Genomic DNA, 24280 nt, shown 5'->3' with positions numbered 1-24280 from the left:
AGAGATATGAAGCCCTATCTTTTGTGCTAGGTTTTGAAGGCTCATGATTTGTGTTTTGGCTTCTTGAATATTATTTGCTAAAAGAGCGAGGTCATCTGCAAATCCTAGGCAATTTAGTGTGATGGAGTTTTTCTTAGTACCCATTTTTATATTTTTGGGATTTATTTCATAACATTTTCTCATGACAAATTCAAGGGCGCAGTTAAAAAGGAGTGGTGAGAGGCCGTCTCCTTGCCTCAATCCAGTTTTTATGTAGAAGGGTTGAGGGTTTATATATACATATATATATATATATATATATATATATATCTGTTCAATGTATGTTAATATAAGAAAAAACTCTGTCAATAATCATCTTTTGCTCTGAATTCCAATTGTTTTTGTTTTTATATCTGTTTTTCTCTGCAAAAAAATTGAGGTATCTATAAGCTGAGAGTAGTTACTCTCATAACAAAAATATGTAAATATTTTATTTACTTATCTTTTATTTATAGAAATGTGAAAATTGCACAGTTTAAAATGTCATTAAAATGATTTCTTGCTCTTAACATATTACAAGTTACTATAATATTTGTCACTGATTTGGTACCTGAAAAATTAACCTGTTTTGGGATTACCGTAAGGTGCGGATAATGAACTGTAAATAAATAAATAAAACACATCTTACTTTTGGAAGTTCCATTATTAAATATTATATTACATAACATTTGACCCAATTTATTGTTTATAATCATTCTTTTCTAGTAAATTATTTATTAAGTTGATGAATTATAATTTTATTAATAAACTACCATGAGTATTCAGTTTCATATGATTAGTTTCATACACTAACATCATTCAGAGGGACACTTAATATGGCTTATGATTAAATTCCCATGCAAATTAAAGAAAGAGCAATACTACCGTTAAGTAATATATATATATATATATACTAAATAACTAATTAGAAATATAACTAAATAGGGTGCTAATATCTTTGTTTCCGTCAAGTTTTTTTCTAATTCTTAAACATGAATGAACAAATTGTTAAGAATGTTTCAAAAGTTTAATTTTATTCATGTAGACCTCAACAATTATTAATTTTCTCAAGTACTAATTTTATGATAATTGCAAAGCTTATCAGATGAATGGAAATGAAGCTGCTAGTTGGGCACAGACAAGGTCAACACAATTGAGTTTTTGCTTTTTCCAAAAATGAAAATTTCGAAAAAGAATAGTTAGAACATCAAAATATATTTTTTTTTCAAAATTTAAGGCGGGAAATAATCAATTTTAATTAAATGGAGCTTTGGGTTGTTAGGGGTTCCTGAACTCTGACAATGAGATTTAATGTCCTTGAAAAATGCTGCAGGTTGAAATCTTGATTATAAATATAATTTTTTTTTTTTTTCATGAAAGGGCTTAAGGAATTTAGGAATACCTGAATAGATAACACAACTCACACTATATTCAGTATCAGTATAACTCAAAATTGTGTTTTAATTTAATCCAGTGTTCAAACCTCAAGTTTTTATTGCCCCCCCCCCACCAAGAAATATTACACTGGAAAAAGACTTGATTATCCAAATCTTTCAGTTTTAAATTAAAGAGAGCTGAGTACAAGGTAGCTGAAACTCTTCATCTATACTATTTCTAATTTTTGGTACGATAACTCAACCTTTGTTTGTTTAAGTGGGCTAGAAATTAGAAGCTAATTTTTAGCAACAAAGTCCAAAGTTATTGGAGATTATGTATTTTTATTTTCTTTTAATGATAGAAATGCAGCTAATGTAATATTAACAGTTCTAAATAAGAGAATATACAATAAATTGGATGGCAAACAGTATGGGTTTAGAAGAGGTGTTGGAACAAGGGACGCTATAGGGCTGCTAAGATTAATTAATAAGTAAGAGATACATGGAAAGAAGACAGAAAGTGTATGTTGTATGTGTCACCCTAGAAAAGGCATTTGACAGAGTTAGATGGGATAAATTACTAATAATTTTGGAAAAAAGGCAATTGACTAGAAACAGAGGTGCCTAATAAAAGAACTGTACTATAACCAGAGAATAAAAGTGAGGGTAGGAGATGAAATGTGAGGAAGAATAGGGATTGGAAATGGAGTGAGGCAGGGATGCTGCATGTCACCAATACTGTTTAGTTTATATGTGGAAGAAATAATTTAATGCTGCTTGAATGGGAAAAGAGGAATAAAGAATGGGGGAAGAAGAATAGAATGTATATGATTTATTGATGATGTGGCAGTACACTGGCAGAGAGCCCAAGTAAACTTAATGAAATGCTTGATGACTTAAATAAAGGTTGCAAAAGTCAGGGTATAGGATCAACAAAATGTGTGTTATTAGTTGGACAAGAGGAGAGGTTTGAGATTGAGATAGGAAATGAAGTTTTGGAGCAGTTAAAAAAATTTCAGTACTTAGGAAGCTTTATAACTGATGACCTAACTTGTGCAGTAGAAATTAAAACAAGACTATCAAGAAGAAAGCAAGCATTTAATAAGCAGGGAAGACTGCTGTGTAGAAAGTTAAACTTAGCATTAAGGAAGAGATTAATGAAATGTTTTATTTGGAGTGTGATACTCTATGGAACTGAAATGTGGACAATGAAAAAGCCAGACAGAAAATGAAGTGAAACTTTTGAGATGTGGATATGGTGCAGAATGATAGATGTCAGATGGCAAGATCAAGTAACAGATGAAGAAGTATTAAGGAGAATCAGAGAAAACAGAAAAATGCCAAATGTGATTGAATGTAAGAATAGAAACTAATTTTAACTAATTGTAACAATCCTATCCAGTTTCTGGATAGGATTGTTAGAATTAGTGGATGCAATAGAGGTCTTGGGAAAGGAACAGGAAGGAAGAGATTTCAAAACATCTTTTGATTATGCAAAAGGGAAATTATGCTGAAACAAAAAGGTCAGCAAATGATAGAAAAACGTGGAGAGCAGCATTCGTGACAGGACTAGCCCTAATGGCAGAACACTACAAATGAATAATGATAGAACACATTTAAAAATAATTTGAAAATTATAATTTTTCAATTTTTGCAAAATGAGGTAGAATGAGCCCTTGAGGAAACAAGAATATATGAACTTCTTTTCCTATAAGAATTTTCACTTTTCTAAAGGTAAAATATATTTTCAAAAAGAAAAGTTGTCAAAGTTTCGTGACCTCTGACAACCCAAAATTTCAAATTATAAAAATTAAAGCTATTTTAATGTTCTAACCATTCTTTTTCAAAACATCTATTTCTGTATAAGTAAAACTTCAATTATGTTGGTCTTATCTGGGTTCTTCTTGCTCTTCCAGCACCTTTCAATTAAGAAAATCTGAAGAGATTCCCAATTAGCATAAAATCAGTATTTGAAGATGTTGAATTCAATATAAAATTAAATATCTCTTTAGATATTTCAGTTTATTATGGTCTTTTTATATCCTAGCATTAAAATATAACTTGAAACAAGGCATATTGGTATCCCATTTTATACTATTTCTAATGAGTAATTATTTTTATTATTTCATAACAGTGATAGACATGATAAGACTATGAAATAATATTAAAATCTTTTTAAAGACTATGAAATAATCTTAACTATTAAGCAATTAATGTAAGCTGAATAGAATTGTATTAATGTTGCTCATGGTATTAGTTTGTGCATGATTTTTATGGATAATGTGTAATTTATTATGTTTTAAATAGAGAATTTTTGATTTTATTATGTAATACCCACTGTACTGTCTTCAGCAACGGCTGGCTCATTGCAGTCATATTTAACTATTTTTTTCGCGGTCATTTAAGAAGTTTCGAATTTTTCCACATGACTACGCTGTAGTTCAAGAGTTTCATTGGGCGTCTTTATCGTCTGCTTGCACAACAATAAAAACAATAGTCATATGTTTAAACATTAGTAAAAATGATTGTTTCTTCTTTTTCTGTTTTTACTTTTATTAATTTAATAGCTTTAGCACAGATAAACTGTAAGTACCGTAATAACTAATAAGTTGTAGTAGTACCGTAAGGTGACATAACCTTAAAAGAGTAATAGATTTTTTTTTGTTTGAACGTTCGTACCATATATTTATTTGATGTAGAAATACAAGAATTATGATTATATAAATAATAATATATATAAATCACTTGTTATTTTTTTGTGATTTTATATACTTCTAATGCAGTGTTTCTACACTTGGTGTTGATTTTAAAATAATATTTAATATATATGTTTTTACATTTTACAGAATATATTGTATTTGATTATTGTCTGTTTTCTTTGTTGTAAAAATTAAAATTTTACTTTGTAATAACTGTATTCATTTAATTTGAGATGCTGCATTTAAGTCCCAAAAGATTTCAGGTTTTTTTATAAGAAACATGTCTTAATTTACATCTCTATATTCTGGGAAGTTGAATTTAGTGACTTAAAAATTTGGTTATCCACGTAATGATTTGTAGATTTGATTTTTAAGGTGTGTGGATAGAAGTGAATTTCAGTTCATTAATTACTTTGTCTAGTATCAGCATGAATTTTATCTCTCGATCAACACAAAATTCATAAATTAATGGTATAGAATTCATTTTCATAAATGTTCGATAATAATGTCTTAACTTCATATACTTTTTCTTTATCCTAGCCTACTTGAACTGTGTGTAAATTGTCCTATGAAACTGCTGATTACTTTTATTACATCAAAGCCCACAGCAAATCTGTTTTTCCCAACACTATTAATATGCCACTGATTGATAAAAGTGCTATTGTAATCAGTCATACAATGTCTGATTTGTATGAATGAAAATTAGCAATTACTTCATCAACTTCAAGATTGTTCATATTTTAATTTACATAGTAAATAAGGATCAGGAAAATACAAATGTCAGAAAGCAGGTTTGGACTGCAGGGTCAAGTCCCGTGCCACATAATCAGTATTCTGGTTAATTAGCAGGTTGTATATTATGGCAGCCTACAGACACTAACCTATTCTGTGGAGAGATAGGGTTAAGTTAGTTAAGATTACAGTAGTTAAGGTTAGACTCCCTTATAAAAGTATGAATCTTAACAAAACTACAGTTTTTTTTTACTAATTATTTTATCTTACAGATTCAACATTTTTGTTTTAAAAACTTATATTTCTGAAAAGGAATTGAACAATTTCAGGTGATATCTGTACTTTCTATCAGTTTTTTATTTTTTTGTAATGAAAGCAGAATGATTCTATTAGCAAACAAATGTAAAAAAAATCCTATAACAAAGTAATTAATTGGAGTAATTATACTATTAATAGTAAGTGCAATGGAGGAGATTTGATCGAATGAGAAATTAGTGATAAAGAAAAATAAAAGTACTGTTAAGAAGGATATAGTGCAATGAAAAGTAAAAAGAAATGTTGGGAAAATGAAACTAAACAGTATTAGTATCAGGGTTTTTAAAAGAAAATCTCTTATGGAGAAAGGAAAGGACTAATGCAGAAAAAAATTATCAAGGTTTAGGAGAAGAAAAAAATAGATGATAATCTGAGGAGAAACTGTTTTGAAATCAAAATTAACACTGTAAAAAATTTAAACAAAAATTAGGCAGTATGAATATATGATACCCATTAGAACTATTATCGTATTTAGGAGTAGCAGAAGTGAATGAGTTAAGTAGATTAGTGTATAGAAATCATGAAATTTGAGGAAAAAAGTAAAACTTTCCATATAAAAAAAAGCTGTACCTATACATCAATAAATAAAAGCTATCGAAGTATCAGTCCCGTATCTAATGCTAGTTATTAACTATGTGTCCAATATCCTATAACTTATACCAATATTATAGAAAGATATAAGTTTACAATTATTGGAAATTTACAGTTTTTTTTTTTTTTTTTTAACATCAAAAATTAAAATTAATTTAAATGTCAGGAAAAGATTTTTGAAAGTATATGTTTGGAGTGTCGCCTTATATGGAAGTAAAACTTGGACGATCGGAGTATCTGAGAAGAAAAGATAAGAAGCTTTTGAAATGTGGTGCTATAGGAGAATGTTAAAAATCAGATGGGTGGGTAAAGTGACAAATGAAGAGGTGTTGCGGAAAATTGATGAAGAAAGAAGCATTTGGAAAAATATAGAAAAAAGAAGAGACAGACTTATAGGCCACATATTAAGGCATTCTGGAATAGTCGCTTTAATATTGGAGGGACAGGTAGAAGAAAAAATTGTGCTGGCAAGCAACGTTTGGAATATGTAAAACAAATTGTTAGGGATGTAGGATGTAGGGGGTATACCGAAATGAAACGACTGGCACTAGATAAGGAATCTTGGAGAGCTGCATCAAAACAATCAAATGACTGAAGACAAAAAAAAAATATATTTCTACTACTTTCTGAAAATAACCCTGTCTTCTGTTTAAAAAAAGTTCGTTTTTTTTAGGTTCCATTTATAAAAATGTAAAGTATTTTGATACATTGCACATCTCTCAGTTGAGTCATTCAATTGTAAAACGTGGCCTTCAGGAAAGTAGTCATCCATACAATAAAATAAAAGAAGTCAAATTTTCAACTTTAGGAAAGTAAGTAGAATTTGTATTGTATTTTGTTACTGGAATTTATTATACTATAAATTTAAAACATAATTTTAACTAATAATAATTTTACTTAATTACTGAGTAGTTAGTAAATAACTGAAATTTATCCTGCTTGCAGCCATTGTTGATCTTTATTTTACATTTAAAAAATTATTTAAACGTGGCTATTATATTACAGTTCTTATAATTTTTTTTATTAAAACTTTGGAACAGATTTTAATTACAAACTGACTTTGTTGATCTTAATAAAAAATAAAAAAAGTTTAAAAATTTTTAGTATTATTAAAAGATAAAAAGATTCTGTGGCACTATTACTGTAGTTTTGTCACAGTTGTGTTTTAGAAACCATATTTACTGCTTTGGCTTCAATGTTTTATGTTTCAGAACATTTTAAAATAAACATGCAACTATTAGTTATTTGTGAGCAGTTCTTAATCTGTACTCCATAAAATTCAGAGGAACATCACATGCTGTCTCAAGAGTTAGTGAAGGTTTCAAGAATTATGAAAGCTTGTAGAAACCAAGAGTACAATTTAAGTTATAAAAATAGAAATACTGCAAATATTTAATATTCACAATTGATTCAGCGATGTAATATAAAGAAACATTCAATTTTTTTTCCTGGGTATGGCACACCTTTAAAGTGGCCATGCATTCAGCCTGATCTATGTTTCTCTAGAGAGCGATATAGTGTTACCATGTACTAAAAATGCATATTGCAAGTGTTAAGAAAAAGTGAAATCAGTTGTATTTGCCCAGTATTTTTTTGGAAGTGTATCTGATAGATGTAAACCTAATAACAAGTTTAATGACATTAACTTTGGTTTAAATCAGTGTTTCTCAACCTTTCAGTATTTGCAACCAAATTTTCAATCATAATTTTCATCGTGCCTCCCCTCTCATGCAATAACAGTGTATACAGTAATAATGTATTTTGACTATTTTTGATGTTAAACCTACACTATGACTAAATTACAAAACCTTACAAATTACCAAGAATAATTAAATTTATTGATATTTGGCAAAACCAATATATGCTGCATTAACAAAACCAGAACCGATGCCTCTCTATTGCTCTGTCTTACATCCACCATATCAAACATTCTGATTTGTTTCGAACACTCTGGAATGTCTGCACGACCATCTGCGCAATGTGTATAAATGCTGCATCTCCTTCAATTCCAGCCAGTCAAGTTGATCCTATCGATATCGAATTTATCGTGAATGTGTTTGATGTAATTTGCATGTTAATAGCAATTCACGGTATTAAATACTTAAGGCAGTAGATTTATACAGAATCATGGATAAATTTTTAAGTGGGTGCAAGTGAGCATTGGATGATAGTGAAGTTTCAACAAATGCAAATTTTCAATTGTCTGGCTGTTCTTACAAGGTTTTCAGAAATGTTATGCCTTTTGTAACAATTTGTTTGCTGCTCTACTTTATCTTAAAATAAGCATAGAATCTTTTAAAAAAATCTTTGCTGTTCTACTTTGTCTTAAAAATAAGAATAGAACTTGAACTGTACCAGCTTCTGTAAATCAGATTTAATAAGACTTATAAGCAACATGTAGCATTTGCCTTCTAATTAAAATAATAAGCAATATTAAATTATTGAGGATCATTCAGAATTATTAGTGTTGTCATCAGAAATTTTACAAGTTTATTTCAGAAAAAAAACAATATGATTGTGTATATAATTATTTATTTCTATTTATATAAAATTTATAAAGTAACTTAAAACAAATGTCTTGTTCACATATAAAATTTTGATTTTAGTTTGGGCCCATAATGACCAAGGGTATTTAAAGGAGTTTATAATAGTGTTCTTAATTGTTATATTAATGTGTTTAGCGTTGTATCACCTTTTTTTATTACATTTAAATTGTCATTTTACACCAAAGTTATATATTTTGTAATTTTGTTAAATTGTAGAAAATATACCTAAAGTGGAATTCTTAAGACTCACATATTTGTTGATAAATCTATGTTATATATAAACTGTGTTTGCTATCAAAATCCTATGAGGAAAATTTGTTCACTAGTAAATCTTTCTTGAATTTTTTAATTAAAAATTTACCGTGAGTCATAATCCACTTGAAAAGTTTCAAGTGGATTAGATAAAGAAAAAAGTTGTTGTCAACTTGTTTCCTATCATTACTGACTTCCTTTAGCCATTTAATAGTTTTATTCTTTTTAAATACTCATTTACTATAATTAAAGAAAAGCAAATATTTTCCTTAAGATTTTAAAATGAATTTAACCACATTAGCCAGATGAATTAAGTTCTGTATAAAAAATGTTTTAGAAATATTTACTTTGATAATACTTTAAATTTTTCTGCAGGATTTGAAGTTGCCTCCTGGAATATATATATATATTTTTTAATACTCTGTTAGAAATAAATATTTAATCTATTTAATGATTTAATATATTTAATATTTAAATTAATCTTGATATAATGAAAGTGTATTAATTGAACCATTTCATTTAACTATTTAATCAAAATAGTTACTTTTAATTTATAAAATAAATATTTCAATTGAGTATCTAATGTGGTTGCCACATCTTACTAGTACTAAGAGTTAATTTTTTTTTTACTTCTTCTATGCTTCCTTTTGAAGTCTTAATGATTTCCTTTATAATGACATTCAAAAGTGAGATAATATTGTAAAAAACAAATTTAACACCAGTCGTATATATGTTAGTGTAAGTAATAATTTAAAAAAAAATTTATTAGTTAGTATCTTTATTTGAACTCATTGCAATAGATAGGTCAGTAGGTACAGCAAATTAATATTAACTCTGCCTACTATTATTAATGAGTATTATTCTGTTCCTAATTTTTTTACTCTATGATATATATTTTCTGTGTACAAACAAACTGCTTGTATAAGAACTGGCCATTTAAAAGAATTTTATTAAGCAATCTTGTTCAGATTTTTTTTCTAGCATTATTACTTGTATATAATTGATTTACTTCAGTAATGTTTTCTTGATATGTACCAGTTATACATATGTGCCAGATATCAATCTGGGCAACATTTTTTTTTACCAGTCTGTAGGTAGTTGCTTCAAAACAGTGCTGCTCTTAAAGGGAACTTCAGATTCTGCTATTAAAAAACTATCTCATTTACGCGATACAGTTTAAGTATTTACTAGTATCTATATAAACGTTTACTTAATAAATGTAATTTACTGTTTTTACTCACATTTTTAATGTGTTTTGTTAAAAACATAAAGAATTGATTTATGCAAATACTCTGTATATTATATATCCATTCTATGTAATGGTACATGCAATGGTGCAATTAAAGTAATGCACTTTTCTTATTTTGTGATAATAAAATAACCAAATTTTCTTGATAAATGAGATATATTGTTTTTCATATCTGAATTTTTAAAATTTTATTGGCTGTAATATATACAAACGTGGATAATCAAAAGACATTGTTATGATATATAATTATAATTATATCATATATAATTATGCACCAGCTGCAGCTATCAATTTTATTTATGAGTAAATAACAACTGCCTAACATCCAGTAATAGTTACTAGAAATTTTTATTCCATATTTTGGTAAGTTTTGATTTATTGATGAATACTTCCAAAATATTTTTTGTAAACATTTGTAAAATAGTTAAAACGTATTTCTAATAATTAAAGTTGTACATTAAAATTTGCATGAAATTGTTACATGATGATGTTCATTAAAGAGATGTAGTGTTCTTATTAAAATTTATGTTTGTAATAATTTATAAAAATCTTATTTTTTATCAGGAATTTTAGATTAATTCTCACTCCAAGGAAAGGAGTTCTGCATTCTAAATTCCAGGCATACAGTGTTGATGGAGATGGGAAAGAGAAACCTGTTTTTGTTGGCAAGTGTTTTTATCTGGTTATAAAGTGTTATGAGTCATTTAAATTTAACCATTTAGTTACGGGAAGCGTACTCTGTATTACCACATTAACCTTCATTGCAATTTTGTAGAAAGATTTTAGTTAATTATCCATAAATCCTGTTTTGTATTTATGACTTTTTTAATAAAACTTGTTAGTTTTATTAAAAAATAATTAAAAAAAATTTATTTCTCTAGTTTATTTAAGTAAATGCACTTGGTTTATTTTCTTATTCATATATATTTATTTATTATTTTTTAATATTCAAAATTATGAGACAGTTATAAACAAAAACTTCATTATGAAATTATGTCAATGCCATAATTATCTGTGTGAAAAAGAAAAACTTTATTTTAATAATTTACTTATGTGAAAAATTAAACAATTTTATAATTTTTTTCCAATTTCCTGTAAAATCTTTATAAGGACTAAAAAAAAATTTGTTTGTGTATAATTCAGAACTGGATGTTTAATCATAGTTTATTGACAGAATCTTTGTTTAGTTTGATTTAAATCTATTAATATTTATTGATTATTTAAAAAAAAATTAAAATCTGAGATTTTTTTCTCCAACACTGAGTTTTTATTGGAATAAAAGTTACGTCTCAGTGGAATAATTAAACATTTGATTGGTGTTTATATTTTTGTTAATTATTACAATTTCTTTCTCTTTTAAGAGAATTTTGAAGATTAATGTAAAAACAAACATCTGGCAGTACAAAATACAATAAATAAATACTTTAATCAGATCAGATGAGCTCATAATTGTTCTTTACATACAATATCAAAAATCAATCGTAGGATCAGATGTAGAAGTTGTCAGGAATGATAAATGTATTAAGTGTATTAATCCATAGATAATTAAAAGAAAACTAATTAATAGGAAAATTAGAAAACATTGATAAACAATTTGTTTTTTTTTTGCTAAGAAAACAAACAATTTCTGGAGACTTGCTAAGAAAAGAAATTTATAAGAAATCAATAATTCACAATTATTCATCTTGTTTGAAATAGAAAGTTGAATGAAATACCTATTATCAACCTTTTTGCTTTAGAAAACCTTTTTATAAACATTATTTCCTCACGCAAAGACTGAAGATCTTAACTTTACAGTTGTATTTATCCAGTTCAAGGCTAAATGTTCAGAATCAGTACTGGTTCTTAAACTTCACTGAACAAAGTACACTTACTGTACGGGTATTATTAAGTTTTACTCGCATAGCAGTGGCTTTTTCGTAGATCAGAGTTGCTTTTATCTAAGCTATCGACTAGCAGGCAAGGTGAAGGACTGCTTGAGTAGCATTAACTTAAGTTTCAAGTATTTTTCCAGCTGTATTCATGAAGTCATTTTGTTTTTGATTCTCTTTATGATTTTCTTCACTGTCTACTGGACTTGCTTTTAAATTAAATTTCTATTAAAGTTTTAGGTAATTTAGACTGCCACAGAATGAGTTAATTGATTGATCTGCACAACAAGGCCAATTGATAGTTTGTTTTTCAAGGTCTGTGCTATTACCACCAGCCTCCAAATGCCAATGGTATACAATTGCCCTGTCAATTGGAAACTTATCCTGCATTGTTTAATTTCACTGATTTATAATGATTAAATTCATTAATCATTACTTTTCTCATTGGCATTTGATAAGTTTTTTCAATTATTGCTAATGTTTAGACAATAAATACAAGTAATCAACCAGATAGAAGCTCTTTTTAATGTTGATGATCAGTGGGAACCTATCCCAGTATTATATGTTGCTTCTGGCACTATTATCATATACTCTTGTTTCACCTCCTGCCATTTTCCAAGATGCTGTTCTTAAGCCATTTCAGGTGTTAAGGAACAATCAGGTTTTAAAGGTTTACTGTTATTATTTTAATTGAATTTGCTAAGTTTTTCATGCCATTTTCAGCTTTGGTGGAAGCTAACAGCTTTGTTTGAGAATTGCCTAGATAAGAATAGCCCTTTAAGAGAAACTACTGTAAGAACAGATTATAAGGAACCACCACAACAATATTACTTTTTTCTATTAAGTAGTATTTAAAAAATGAATTACTGTAAATCACAGAAATTAAACAACTATGGATAAGTTTCCAGTTGACAAACAACTGCGTGGTGTTGGGATTAGCACATGCATACTGATACATAATTATATGCTGATCACTTTTTGTTATTGGTATGTTTAGAATTTTTGTTAGCAATGAACAGATTAGGTTTATCTGTAAATTGAATTGCTCTTCAATAATTATCAGCATTTAAGAATAGGTCATACCTATTATAAATAGAAAATGTGTACAGTTGTAAATAGCACATGGATATACGATTGAAGCCATGAGGACAAAGATTGTTCAGATGCTCGTTTTTTTTTTATTCAAATAATGTATGGGCATCCTAAATAAAACCATTAACAGTTGTTACCTTATAGGCTACATGAATGAGGGTTGTACATCAGTTCCTTGTATTATTTTCCTTCATGATTTAATCTACTTATAAACTTGTAGACGTGTAAATATGCTACCTTGGGATTTGCTTTTGAAATGTATTATATTTTTTGATGATATTCCTTAATGATAGTTTTTAAATACTTTTTTCTTTTTTTTAGATCATGAGAATTTTTATGATGGCCGTGTTTTTGGTGAAACATGGTCTGATGCTAATGTGCATTTGGAAAATGGGTTGATGACTGCCACAATTCAACTTCCTGATGAGACTTATCATATTGAAGTAAGCACATATACATTTTTATACTGTGTTTCTCAAGGAACAACATAATTTTAACAACAATAATGTAAGCTCCTTTGCATTTGTTGGTTGTTACTCTGTTCCAGTTTAGTACTACCAAAACAGCAGCTGATTTCTATTCATAGTTTTCACACCACTAAATATAACATAAAAACTGTATTATTTTTGTAGCACATCATTTCCTTAACCCATTCAGCCTACAATATACACTGAAAAATTAAAAAAAATAAAAATTAATGTGGACACTACATGACTTCCTTGTACTCCTAATAAATTACATATACATTTAAAAAAAATGAAAAGTACATAAAATTTTATTTCATTAATAACTTCTGATATTTTTTTTTCATTTTTTTGGAAGTATTGAAATAGTGAAAAATTTCGGTTTTCAGATTTCAATGGAACTATCCATTTTGACCATCCCTGAATCCTTTTTGACTAGTTTTGGCGAGACGTCTGCATGTACATATATATCTCACATAACTGAAAAACCATTAACCATAGAATGTTGGGTTGTGCACCTCTCCTTTTGATTGCAAACCAATAGTGTCCAAAAAAAGACTAAATCCAGAAAAATTTGGATTTTGGACTTTTTCTTAACTCAATAAGCCCTCATTAAGAGATTTTTAGTTATATATCATAAGTGGTAGTTATTTTCATTGGTTTTAGAGTTGTAGCCAAATAAAATTTTAATTAATGAAATATTTAGATCAAACAAAATGAATCAAATGAAAATTTTACATACTTTTCATTTTAAAAAAAATGTGTTTTCTTAACTTTTTTTGAGTTACGACTTCATATTTTTTTTTTAAATGTTCGATTTTGTCCTAAAACAAGTGTTTGTTCACTATTTAGTGAGCCTTTGTAAATTAGCCTAACTTGAGCTCCTATCCTAATCCTTATAACAACTAATCCTGTACTTAGTTTTTAATTACATTTAAAAATTTGTTTTTGAATGAAAGATTTTGAAACATTGTGGGACGTGAAGAGGAATTTGACATTTCTCGCACGATCACATCGTTTCACTTCTTTTCTTTTGTTTTGCACAAACAAAACGAGTCTACTGCTTTGCCTTTAGGCATGCAGGTATTGTGCCACTAGATGGTCTGTCTTGAGTTTTATGCAGTGGGTGAAAAATATTCAAATGAAAATCACTTATTGTATAAAGTTACCAGGTTTATCAATATCTTTTCTAGTTATTTTTTTTCCATAATTTATAGGCATTATAAATAGCCATATCAAACATGTAGAAAAATATTTTTTCTGTAGCTTTTGACATAGCGCCTCCTTAGAGGAAAACATGACAAAACTTGGTCATGTTTATCTACACCTCTCATTCCCAAGGTATAATCAGTTACTCACTGCGCTTGACTGCTAGATTCATTTCAACTTGATTTCTAACTCTTTATCTTCTAATAGCTTCAGTAACAACCATATCAGGTTTTGAATGTTTAGTGGTTACAACTAAAACTTGTTTTTTATCTTGCCATTTTACACATAAAATGCTTTAGACACTTTGATAATCACACTCTCCCATGGGAAGCCACTGAGAAGCAAATTTAGAAGGCATATTTTTTTCTATCACACCTAACTAACAGTCCCTGTAGCGTTGGTATTGTTTACCAGTAATTTTTTATGAAGGTTTGGTGAGCTATACCAATTGTCTAAAAACAATGTATAACCTTGTTTTAGTAAATACTTTGAAAATTCTAACACTATAACTTCACTAGCCAGCATTTCATTGTGCTCGTTTTGCCCACAATGACTGAAAATTTCCAGCAGTAGCTGGATTCTGATAGATTCAATTTATAAAATTTGATACCAAAACGTGCTATCTTAGCCTTGTTGAATTGTATATAGCACAACCTGCGTCTACATTTCATAAGACTTTCATCGATACCTATTCTTTCTTTGGGAGGTATGAACCTTCACCAAAGGGTAGTAGTAGTAGCAGCAGCAGCAGCCGCCGCCGCCGCTACTACCGGTAGCGGTAGTGCTAGCGCTACCACTACTACTACCACTAGCACTAGCACTACCATTACCCCTACCACTACCACTATCATCTGATTCAAATTCATAGTCAGTTTCACTACCACTCGATTTATCTTCATCTGTCACTCCATGCGCCACATTATCTTCATCATTGCGATAATGATGAAGATAATGTGGCGATTATCACCACAATGATGAAGTGATAGTGATTATCACTTCCTAAAAGTAATTCCTCAGTGTGAAAATCTGATAAATATAGAGACATTTTCCGCAAAAAAATACTCAAAATATAAACTATAACATGAATATGAGGTTAGCCAACAACATCGTAAACAAACCAAACACATGAATGTCGTTTTGACAATTTCAACAGGTTGGCCAATATTTATGGCCATGATTTTGTTTAAAAAAAAGTTAAAAAATTATTACTCTATCTAAGTTTATTATTAACACACAAATAAATAAAAATAAATTTATATTATAGCTGAAATATGACATAATACATTAAAAATTTTTCCCCAAGTTGACGCATTATTTCATTCCATACAAAGAAGATTAGACTTGCACTGCCATCTAATGATAAAAACACAAACTATTTAGAGTCTAATATTCCTTATAAAACATACAGCTAGTGATACGCATCAAAAGAACAGATGGCCAGGCAACATTATGACACGGCAAGCAGCATTCATCAAAGTGTAAGGTTGAGTCATCTTCTGACGAGGTAGACTTATCTAAGTGGTGGAGCGGTTAAGAGTATCTGCTCTTTGCTTTGCATTCGATCTAATGCCTAAGTGTCTTGTATTCTGTAACTTTGATTTACAACTGTAGTGAGAAGAAACCATAATTGTGATTTTTTTATTATAAAAATTCTTATCCCAGAATAGGAATTTACAAATCCCTGTATAAGGGATGTGACACAAGTACTAAAAAGGGTTATAGGAAATTTTCAAAAACTAAATACTACTTCAAACTTTTTTCCTTATTGGAATGTTTCCTTTGGCACTGATTAGTCATAAACATATTCAAAATATTATTAAATGTTTTTTGTTTGTAAACAAAATTCAAACATTTTTAAATGTGGTTAAAAATTGATTTGCTTTTTTCACTATTAACTTCAAACCATATATCAAATAAATGAGTGCCTCAATTTAAATTTATTTCAATTTATCTTTTCAAATTTATTGATATATTATTTTAGATTTATTTTAATTGTTTTTTAATATTTTCACAATTATTTATTACAAATATATATATATATATATATATATACAGTAATATATATATATATATATATATATATATATATATAGTATTATATTATATTTAGTATCATTATATGATATATTTTTCTAACTATTCCATACTTAATATTGTTAGAGAAACATGTAATGTATACATACTTTATATATTTTGGAAATTACTTTTCAAACTCTTTATTTGATATCTTATATGATGAGTTTTAATTTTGAATTTTCAACTTTGAAAAAATGAAATTTACCATCTGCCACTCATACACATCATCCTCTGAAGTAATACCTGATGGTGATTCCTAGAGACTAAACAGGGAAAAAGAAATACTATGTATGGAGTATCTTGTATGGAAGTGGAGCATGGATGATGAGGAAAAGGGAGATTGAGGCTTTTGAGATGTGGGTGTGGAGAAGGTATGATGGGCAGATAAAGTAAGGAATGAAAAGGCGATGAAAAGGATTAAAGAAGAAAGAACACTTATTTAGGAGGTACATAAGAAAAAGAAACTGGTTAGAGGAAGTGGAATCTTGAAAACTGCTTTGGAAGGGTAATTAGAAGGAGAAAGAAAGCAAAAAAGAAGAAGGATGAAGTTTAAATAGTCACAGAAAAAGACTGGAAACTACAAGGGGACATAGGAGAAGGATTGGGACAGAAATGAATGATAAAACAACATTATACCAAATATGTTTTAATAGTCAAGATACAAAAGGTTTTTTCAAAAAAAATTTACCAGCCAGTTAAAATGGCTTCTAACTCGATGATCTTAAGTTCAGTCTTCAGCAGGGTCTGACAGTCTGTTAACTTTTATAAATTCACCCTTCATTATAGAATGGCTGACTTTGAGAGTCTGTCCACCAGAGGTAATTTGTGTTATACTGATACTGCTTAAGAATACTGACAGTATCTTCATGGCAGTACATCTTCATTATTATCCTTTTTTTATTCGGTTTGTTTAAAACTGTAATAACTCAAATCTGTGTTAACAAATATACGTAAGTCAAGCTTCTTTTTATTATTCCTCCATTACAAGAATTAAGCAAAATGTTGCATTCTCATGTTGTGAAAATATCTTTCATAGGATTTTCTCTCCTTCAATGTTCCTTTTCATAAAGTACAATTACAACAAAAAATGTTCATCAATTCTTTCCAGTAACTGTCCATCTTACTGACTTCAAATCTTAGTTGCATTCTGTAACTGTAGGGTTTTAGCCATTATTAACTTATTTTGGCCTTATTAACTTTATTTTAAGGTTGTTTAGATTGAACACCTAAGTTAAACAGTAACAAACCATATTAAAGTTACACTATCTCACTAATTAATACTTCAAACAACTATAAAAAAATAAAAAAATGGCTAAATGATGAAAAACTAACAATCATAACTTCTAAGTAAAAAAAAAAAAAAAGTATATACAAAAGATATTCTGTATATTTTTGTATTTCGTATATTTTTTAAGAAAAAAAAATTCCTAAATATACAAAAGATTATTAGGAAAGAAACAAGAATAGTTTTTCAATGGTTACTATCTGTGCTGATTGTTATTTGAATTTGATAGGACTGGATCTGTTTCAGATAAATGAATTGTTGGATAATCAGCTGTTGCAGATTATAAGTTTATTCTTATTTTGAAGAATAAAATTTTAATGTTAAAAAATGAATAAATTAATTATTAACTGATTATTCTTGAATTCAGGACTGCAAGTTTAATTAAAAGAAGTATTTGAAAAATTTTAATTAATTTTTAAATAACATAATGATATTTGTGGTTGACATTTTGATTTAAATAGCTAGAATTTAATTTCTTTTATACAATATTGCTTGTCTGGCAAAGATCTTCAGAAATATGAATCACTTGACCATGTCCCATTTAAAACTTTTGACCCACGTCGCTCTCTCCATGAAGGCACCAAATGCTCTAAACTGGGGCTTACTGAGTTAACCTCAGTAAATTTTTTTTTAATTTTATTATCGGAAAAGATTTCCAAATAGAGAACTGAAATAACTAAAATAACAAAAAAATTAAAGGAGAGCACAAAACTGTAGTTCTAGGTATCTATCAGTATAGTTTTTCCTATATTTATAAATATTTTTTCAATCCATACTCTTTCATTCCTTCTTCCAGAGTGATCAACAATCTTTGAAACATGTGTGTGTGTGCGTGTGTGTCATTAGCTAGAATTACCATTTTATTATCATCAGCAAACCTTAAGCATCTTATTATTTCATCTTCTTATTCTTAATCCTTCTAATATATTCCTTATCATATCTTTAATGAAAGTATTGGACAGTATCTTGCCTTACACCTCAGTCTAGGTCCACTCAGTCAGTTATATTCTTATTTATATTCATTGCTGCTGCTTGTCTTATATAAAATTCTTTAATTAACCTTCTGCCTTTCCATTCTACTTTTTTTTATCTACATCAATTTCTCCCCTCTGAATCTATCAAATTCCTTCTCTAAATCTATGAATCACAGTCTCATTACTCTTCTTCTGTCTAAATATCTCTCCAGCCATGCTTAGTAGCCCAATGGCTTCTCTTGGTTCCTTTCCCTTTCCTGAAGTCAAACTGTTCCTCCATTGCATTTTCTTCCATTCTTACAACATCCGGTTTAGAACTCTCAACAATATTTTAGCAGCATGGCTATTAAACTTAATGTTCAGTGTTTTGAACGTTTTCTGATACCAATTTTCTTTGGAATTTGTATCATTACTGTTTTAATAAAGTCTTCAGGCCATTCTCCCTTACTGTATCCTATTACACAATTCAACTATTTATTTATAAAATCCTATGTGACGTTCATTTACTTCCATCAAATTTTATTTAATTGCTTTCTGTACTTCATATTTTAATATTGTTAGTCCTTTATTCTCCTCCGATACCTTCCACACCTTTCCTATGTTTAGTTTTTCAAGTTTTTTTTGTTATTTACAAATTTTTCACATATTCCTTTATCTTTTGCTTACTTTTTTCTCCTCGTGAAGCATTCTATCATTCATATCCTCAAGTTCTCTCATTTTACCATTCCCTTTCCATTTATCTTATGAAATGTTCATCTTCCTATATATCATATTGCACTACCCTTTCTTTTCTAGATCTACCATTTCTTAATTATTTTTGCTTTCTCTACTTTTTTAAAATATATTCTCATTCCATAATAGATGGCACATTATCAGAATTGATATCTGCACCATTGGCCTTCTTAATAGCATTCCTATATCAATATTTCATCTACTAAGATATAGTCTTATAGCAAGATTTGCCCCAGTGGATGTCCACATGTATTTCCTCCTTTTGTGGTTTCAGCACCAAGTGTTGATTATAAATAATATTTTCTCTTGGTAAAATTTTATTAATCGGTTTCCCCATCCATTCCTTACCCCTAAGCCAAGTTTCCTTACCATACCTCCTCTTCTTCATCTTCTCCAACCACAGAGTTACAGTCAGTACCTTACAGTAGTCCTTTTCTAATCTTATTATATATTCAATACTCTCGTACATCTCTTCAATATCTTCCTCATAATTTGGTGATGACAACATATTTACTTGAACTATTACTAGATTGTTTGGTAACATCCCAATCCTTAATGATATTAATATATCATTTATATATCATACTTTTTTCACCCATTTTTGCTGCTTAATTCCTCGTAAGTATTGCCATTCTGTTTTTTCCTTTCTCCCTTTCATATTAGAATATGGTAACTTCCCCAGTCTTCATTTCACCCTGTCTTTCCACCTTACTTCACTTATCCTATTATATTCATTTTATTTATTTTCACGCCCTTCTTTAGATTCTCTAACTTTCAACTCTGTTACAGTGTTGAATTTCAAGTTCCTATACAATTTCAAGTTGTCCTTTAATTTATTTTGTTGCTTCTCCTGGAGATTCAAATGAGATGTTATTTTAACTCTTAAACATTTAACAGAAGGAAGTATCACTAGGATTTTTAATACAATGGTTTTCTGTTGCCTTCTGTATTCTAACACCATTTCTGAAGAAGTTCCTCAACTTTTGAGGACAATCTCCCATCTCCAGGGCAATACAGTGCTCTGTATTCTCCACTGTTAATCTGTCCTCCAAATAGGGCGTGATATTTGTAATGAGAAGAACTTCTTTTACCAAGAGTAACTCAGTCCCTTCATTTGTTAGGTGTTAGTATGTATTAATAGTTATTACTATGTACAGTCATTGTTTCTCTTTGTTTCTCTCTACCAAGGAGAGGTGAATATCAGGATTTTCCCTTCACATACAATCTTAAAAAAACAGTTCCTAGATTCTCTAATACTTTTAAAGAGGAATGTTGTTTATGAATTTTTAAAATTGTATAAATTAAAATTTCAAACTTTTTTTAAAATTAAACTGTAGGACATGTTTAAACTGTTCCTTCTAAATAATAAAAAAAATGCTGTATGTACAAGTCAATTACACTTACTTATCACTCTTAGTATATTTAGTGTTGACCATTATAGTGATATAAGTAAACTATTTTTTTTTTATTATTGTTATGCAGCCATCTTGGAGACACCTTCCTCATCTAGATAATGAGACAATGGTAACGTATAGGGCATCGGATGTACGATTTAGCTGGGAGGAAGAGGGCCAGTCTCACCGACCTTGTGCATATGTCAAAGAAGAAACTGGTAAATTTATTAATATATAATGTAAAGTGATTTTAATAACTAATACTCACTTTGTTCTGTGCAAGACCATTTCATATCAGTTTGGAAACCCAAATATAACTGAAAATTGAATGAGATTTGTGAACTCGACATAGTTAAACGTTGCAACACTAGTAGGTGTTACGAACAACATAATCTTCATCCATTTGGTGCTATCGTAGGTAGATTGTTATTATTATTTTTTTTAGGTCTTTTCCAAGTGCATAGAAGGCAGTTTGAAAATCTTTATGATGGCTAATATAAAGAACAGTTGTGTGTTTATGCACGCACTCACATACACATGTGTGTGAAATTATAACATGAATATCTAAAATGGTAAGACTACCATTTTAGAGACTACAATGGTAATTTTGAGACTAAAATGGTAAGAGTTTCAAAAACCTTTTAAACCATCTAAAAAAAATGTTATTGTTTTGGGATTCCTCCTCATAAATAACTTAATCAAATATTTACCATATCCTTAATGGTTTTCTTTACTGCCATAATGAATACTGTGTGTGTTTATATGATACTAAAGTTTATATTTTATTTTTTACAATATTTTTATATTTTTAACCATGGTAATGGAAAGAGCCGATAAGAAAAACTATACTGTAACTTGTATATAATTTTCTTCCTTAGATTGAACAGCATTCATACAAAAATATCATTAAATTAGTACACACCCAAACCATCATAAGAGATTAAATATGTCATTAAATGAAGTGCAACCATTGACCTTGCTCTTTGACATTATATTGTTAATTATATTATGTACAGAATGTATTGTTTTCTTTGTATTTTGATATACACTCATGTGTATATGTGCAATTATCATTGCATATACACTCATGTGTAATTATTATCATTAAGAGAAATTTTAGAATGGGGAATATAAATGAGATATGCTCAAAATGTATCTCACCATAGGCCTTGAAAAAAAACCAGCTTACTTATTACTTCTAATCTTAGAATCCTTGTGACTCTATATACTTAATTCAGTGGTCCGTCGATTGCTAGAAACATTTATCACTTTTTTTTAAATGACTACCAGCTGTACTGTCATGTTCATCATTATGTTTTCCTAGCTATAAAATCAGGATCCTTTCAGCAGCATCCTCAACTCGGCAAACAAACAGAAATCATTAGGATCTATGTCAGATGAGTAAGGAGTCCACCTAGCTGAGGAATTCTGTGCTTGTCTAATAAATTGTAGATTAGACATAATAAACCGGCAAGTGCGGACAAAACTTGCCATGTGACAAGCATCTATCTCATTATGAATTATTGCTCTTGCATTTGACCTCATCATGAAGATATCACAGAACCACCAAATAGCACTGTTTGTTGACAATTTGGTCTCCAGGTGTATATTCATGATATACAAATTTATGTTGTTTGAACAAAAAAATAGTTGGCATCATTTTCATTTGCTCCTCACTTCTTTCTTTGGACTTGGGAATGATGGTAACTTCCAATGTGACATCTGAATTCTACTTGTACACACAAAATTTATCATCAGTTACCACAGTGTTAAGAAAGTTACATTTCCATTATTTACTCTGGCATGTTCTTTGCAACATCAAGAAGAGTCTGTTCATGAAATTCTGTTCAAAGTGTAAACAGCTTTGTCCTAAATTTTTGGCATTCTCTGCAAGCCCAGATCATGTGTTAAAATATTGTATGTTGGACCCATTGTTAAACTCATTTTTATTCAAATTTCTGGGTCAGTCTGCCGATAATTTTTCATTATCAAACTGTGCACATTATTAATGAGATTTGGATTTTGGCTTGTTAGCACCAGTATACTGGTTACTCCCAGCTAAATTCAACCATTTTAAAAATTATTATAATTACTATAATTTGCTGCTGGAAAACAGCTGACATACTCTAGAGAAAACCTGGCACACCCACACTAGGTACTAGTGTAATATATATGTTTCTCTACTTAAGATAAATACGAGGGTTATTTTTTTTTCAAGGTCCGATCGGTCCTGAAATTAAAACCACAATGAAAATAAAAATATTTTTATTTGTAACAAGTACTTGCACAGTTACGCTATTTTTCTACATAGTCGCCACTCCGATTTAGAGATTGTTTAAATCGGAGTGGCGACTCTGATTTAGACATTTGTCGTAGCATGGTTCCAACTTTCCAATATCCTCGTCATAGAACAGAGCCGCCTGTGTTTTCAGCCATGTTTCTATGCTGGTTTGCAGCTCAGTGTCTGTGCCAAAATGTTGTCCTCCTAGCCAACGATTCATGTGAACAAAGAAGTGAAAATTGGATGGAGCCAAGTCCGAGCTGTATGGGGGGGTGATCAAACACTTCCCAACAAAAACGCTGCAGGAGCTTCTTTGTTACACAGTCACGCAGTATGAGGCTACAGTGATGGTCGTGTCACGTTCCATGAATTCCACCAACAGAACTCCATTCCGATCCCAGAACACAGTAGCCATACACTTTCTGTTGGAGAAGGTTCGCTTGAACTTCTTTGGTTTACTGGGTGAATGAGAATGCATCCACTGTTTGGATTGTTCTTTTGTTTCTTCAGTTTCGAAATGGACCCATGTCTCGTTCCATGTGACAATTTTGTTCAAAAAATCTTTTCCTTCATTGTGGTAGTGCTGGAGAAATGTTAGGGAGGCGTCCATTCTCATTGTTTTGTGATGGTCGGACAGCATCTTGGGAACCCACTTGCACACAGTTTGCGGTACTGAAGTCTCGCTCACAATGGTGTAGAGAGCTGACCTTGAAATTTCAGGAAACATCACTCAATACAGAAATTGTGAACCGACGATTTTCTTGAATTGCCTCATCCACTCGCTCAACGAGATTATCGGTTGACACTCACTTCCTTCCCTGACTGCCTGCATCATGTACATCCTGCTTTAAAGTTCCTGTACCATTGTCACTGTTTGCTGTCACTCATTGAAGTTTCACTGTACACATTACTTATTCGTCAATGAATTTCAGCTGCATTACACCCCTCAGCCTGAAGAAATCGAATTACCGCACACACTTCATACTTGGCGGGAGATGCTATTGTTGTAGACATGTTTATGTGCTAGCTGCCTGTTCAGAACTAAACAAAGTGACACGGCACGATTGAAGGCCATACTAGAGATGCTGCACAACACATATGCGCAAAGGTTCTCCGATTTTTGC

At 29.7% G+C, this 24280-nt stretch overlaps 1 protein-coding gene across 2 annotated transcripts in view; it reads left to right on the top strand.

Annotated features, from left to right (window-relative positions):
• Window positions 1-3819: 3819 nt before the first annotated feature.
• The window catches only part of Tace (ADAM 17-like protease Tace), a 72866-nt gene continuing 52405 nt past the window's right edge, over window positions 3820-24280 (top strand). For both annotated transcript variants that reach the window (XM_075374580.1, XM_075374572.1), the window contains exons 1-5: window positions 3820-3979; window positions 6405-6543; window positions 10343-10443; window positions 13063-13184; window positions 20964-21093. In XM_075374580.1, coding sequence (XP_075230695.1) covers window positions 3916-3979; window positions 6405-6543; window positions 10343-10443; window positions 13063-13184; window positions 20964-21093 — 556 coding nt within the window. In that variant the 5' untranslated portion in view covers window positions 3820-3915. The remainder of the gene's footprint in view (window positions 3980-6404; window positions 6544-10342; window positions 10444-13062; window positions 13185-20963; window positions 21094-24280) is intronic.

This window comes from Lycorma delicatula, chromosome 1 (assembly GCF_047948215.1).
Source record: "Lycorma delicatula isolate Av1 chromosome 1, ASM4794821v1, whole genome shotgun sequence".
Taxonomy (NCBI): Eukaryota; Metazoa; Arthropoda; class Insecta; order Hemiptera; family Fulgoridae; genus Lycorma; species Lycorma delicatula.
The sequence above is the reverse complement of the archived record's forward strand: the minus strand, read 5'-3'. Positions and strand labels throughout refer to the sequence as shown.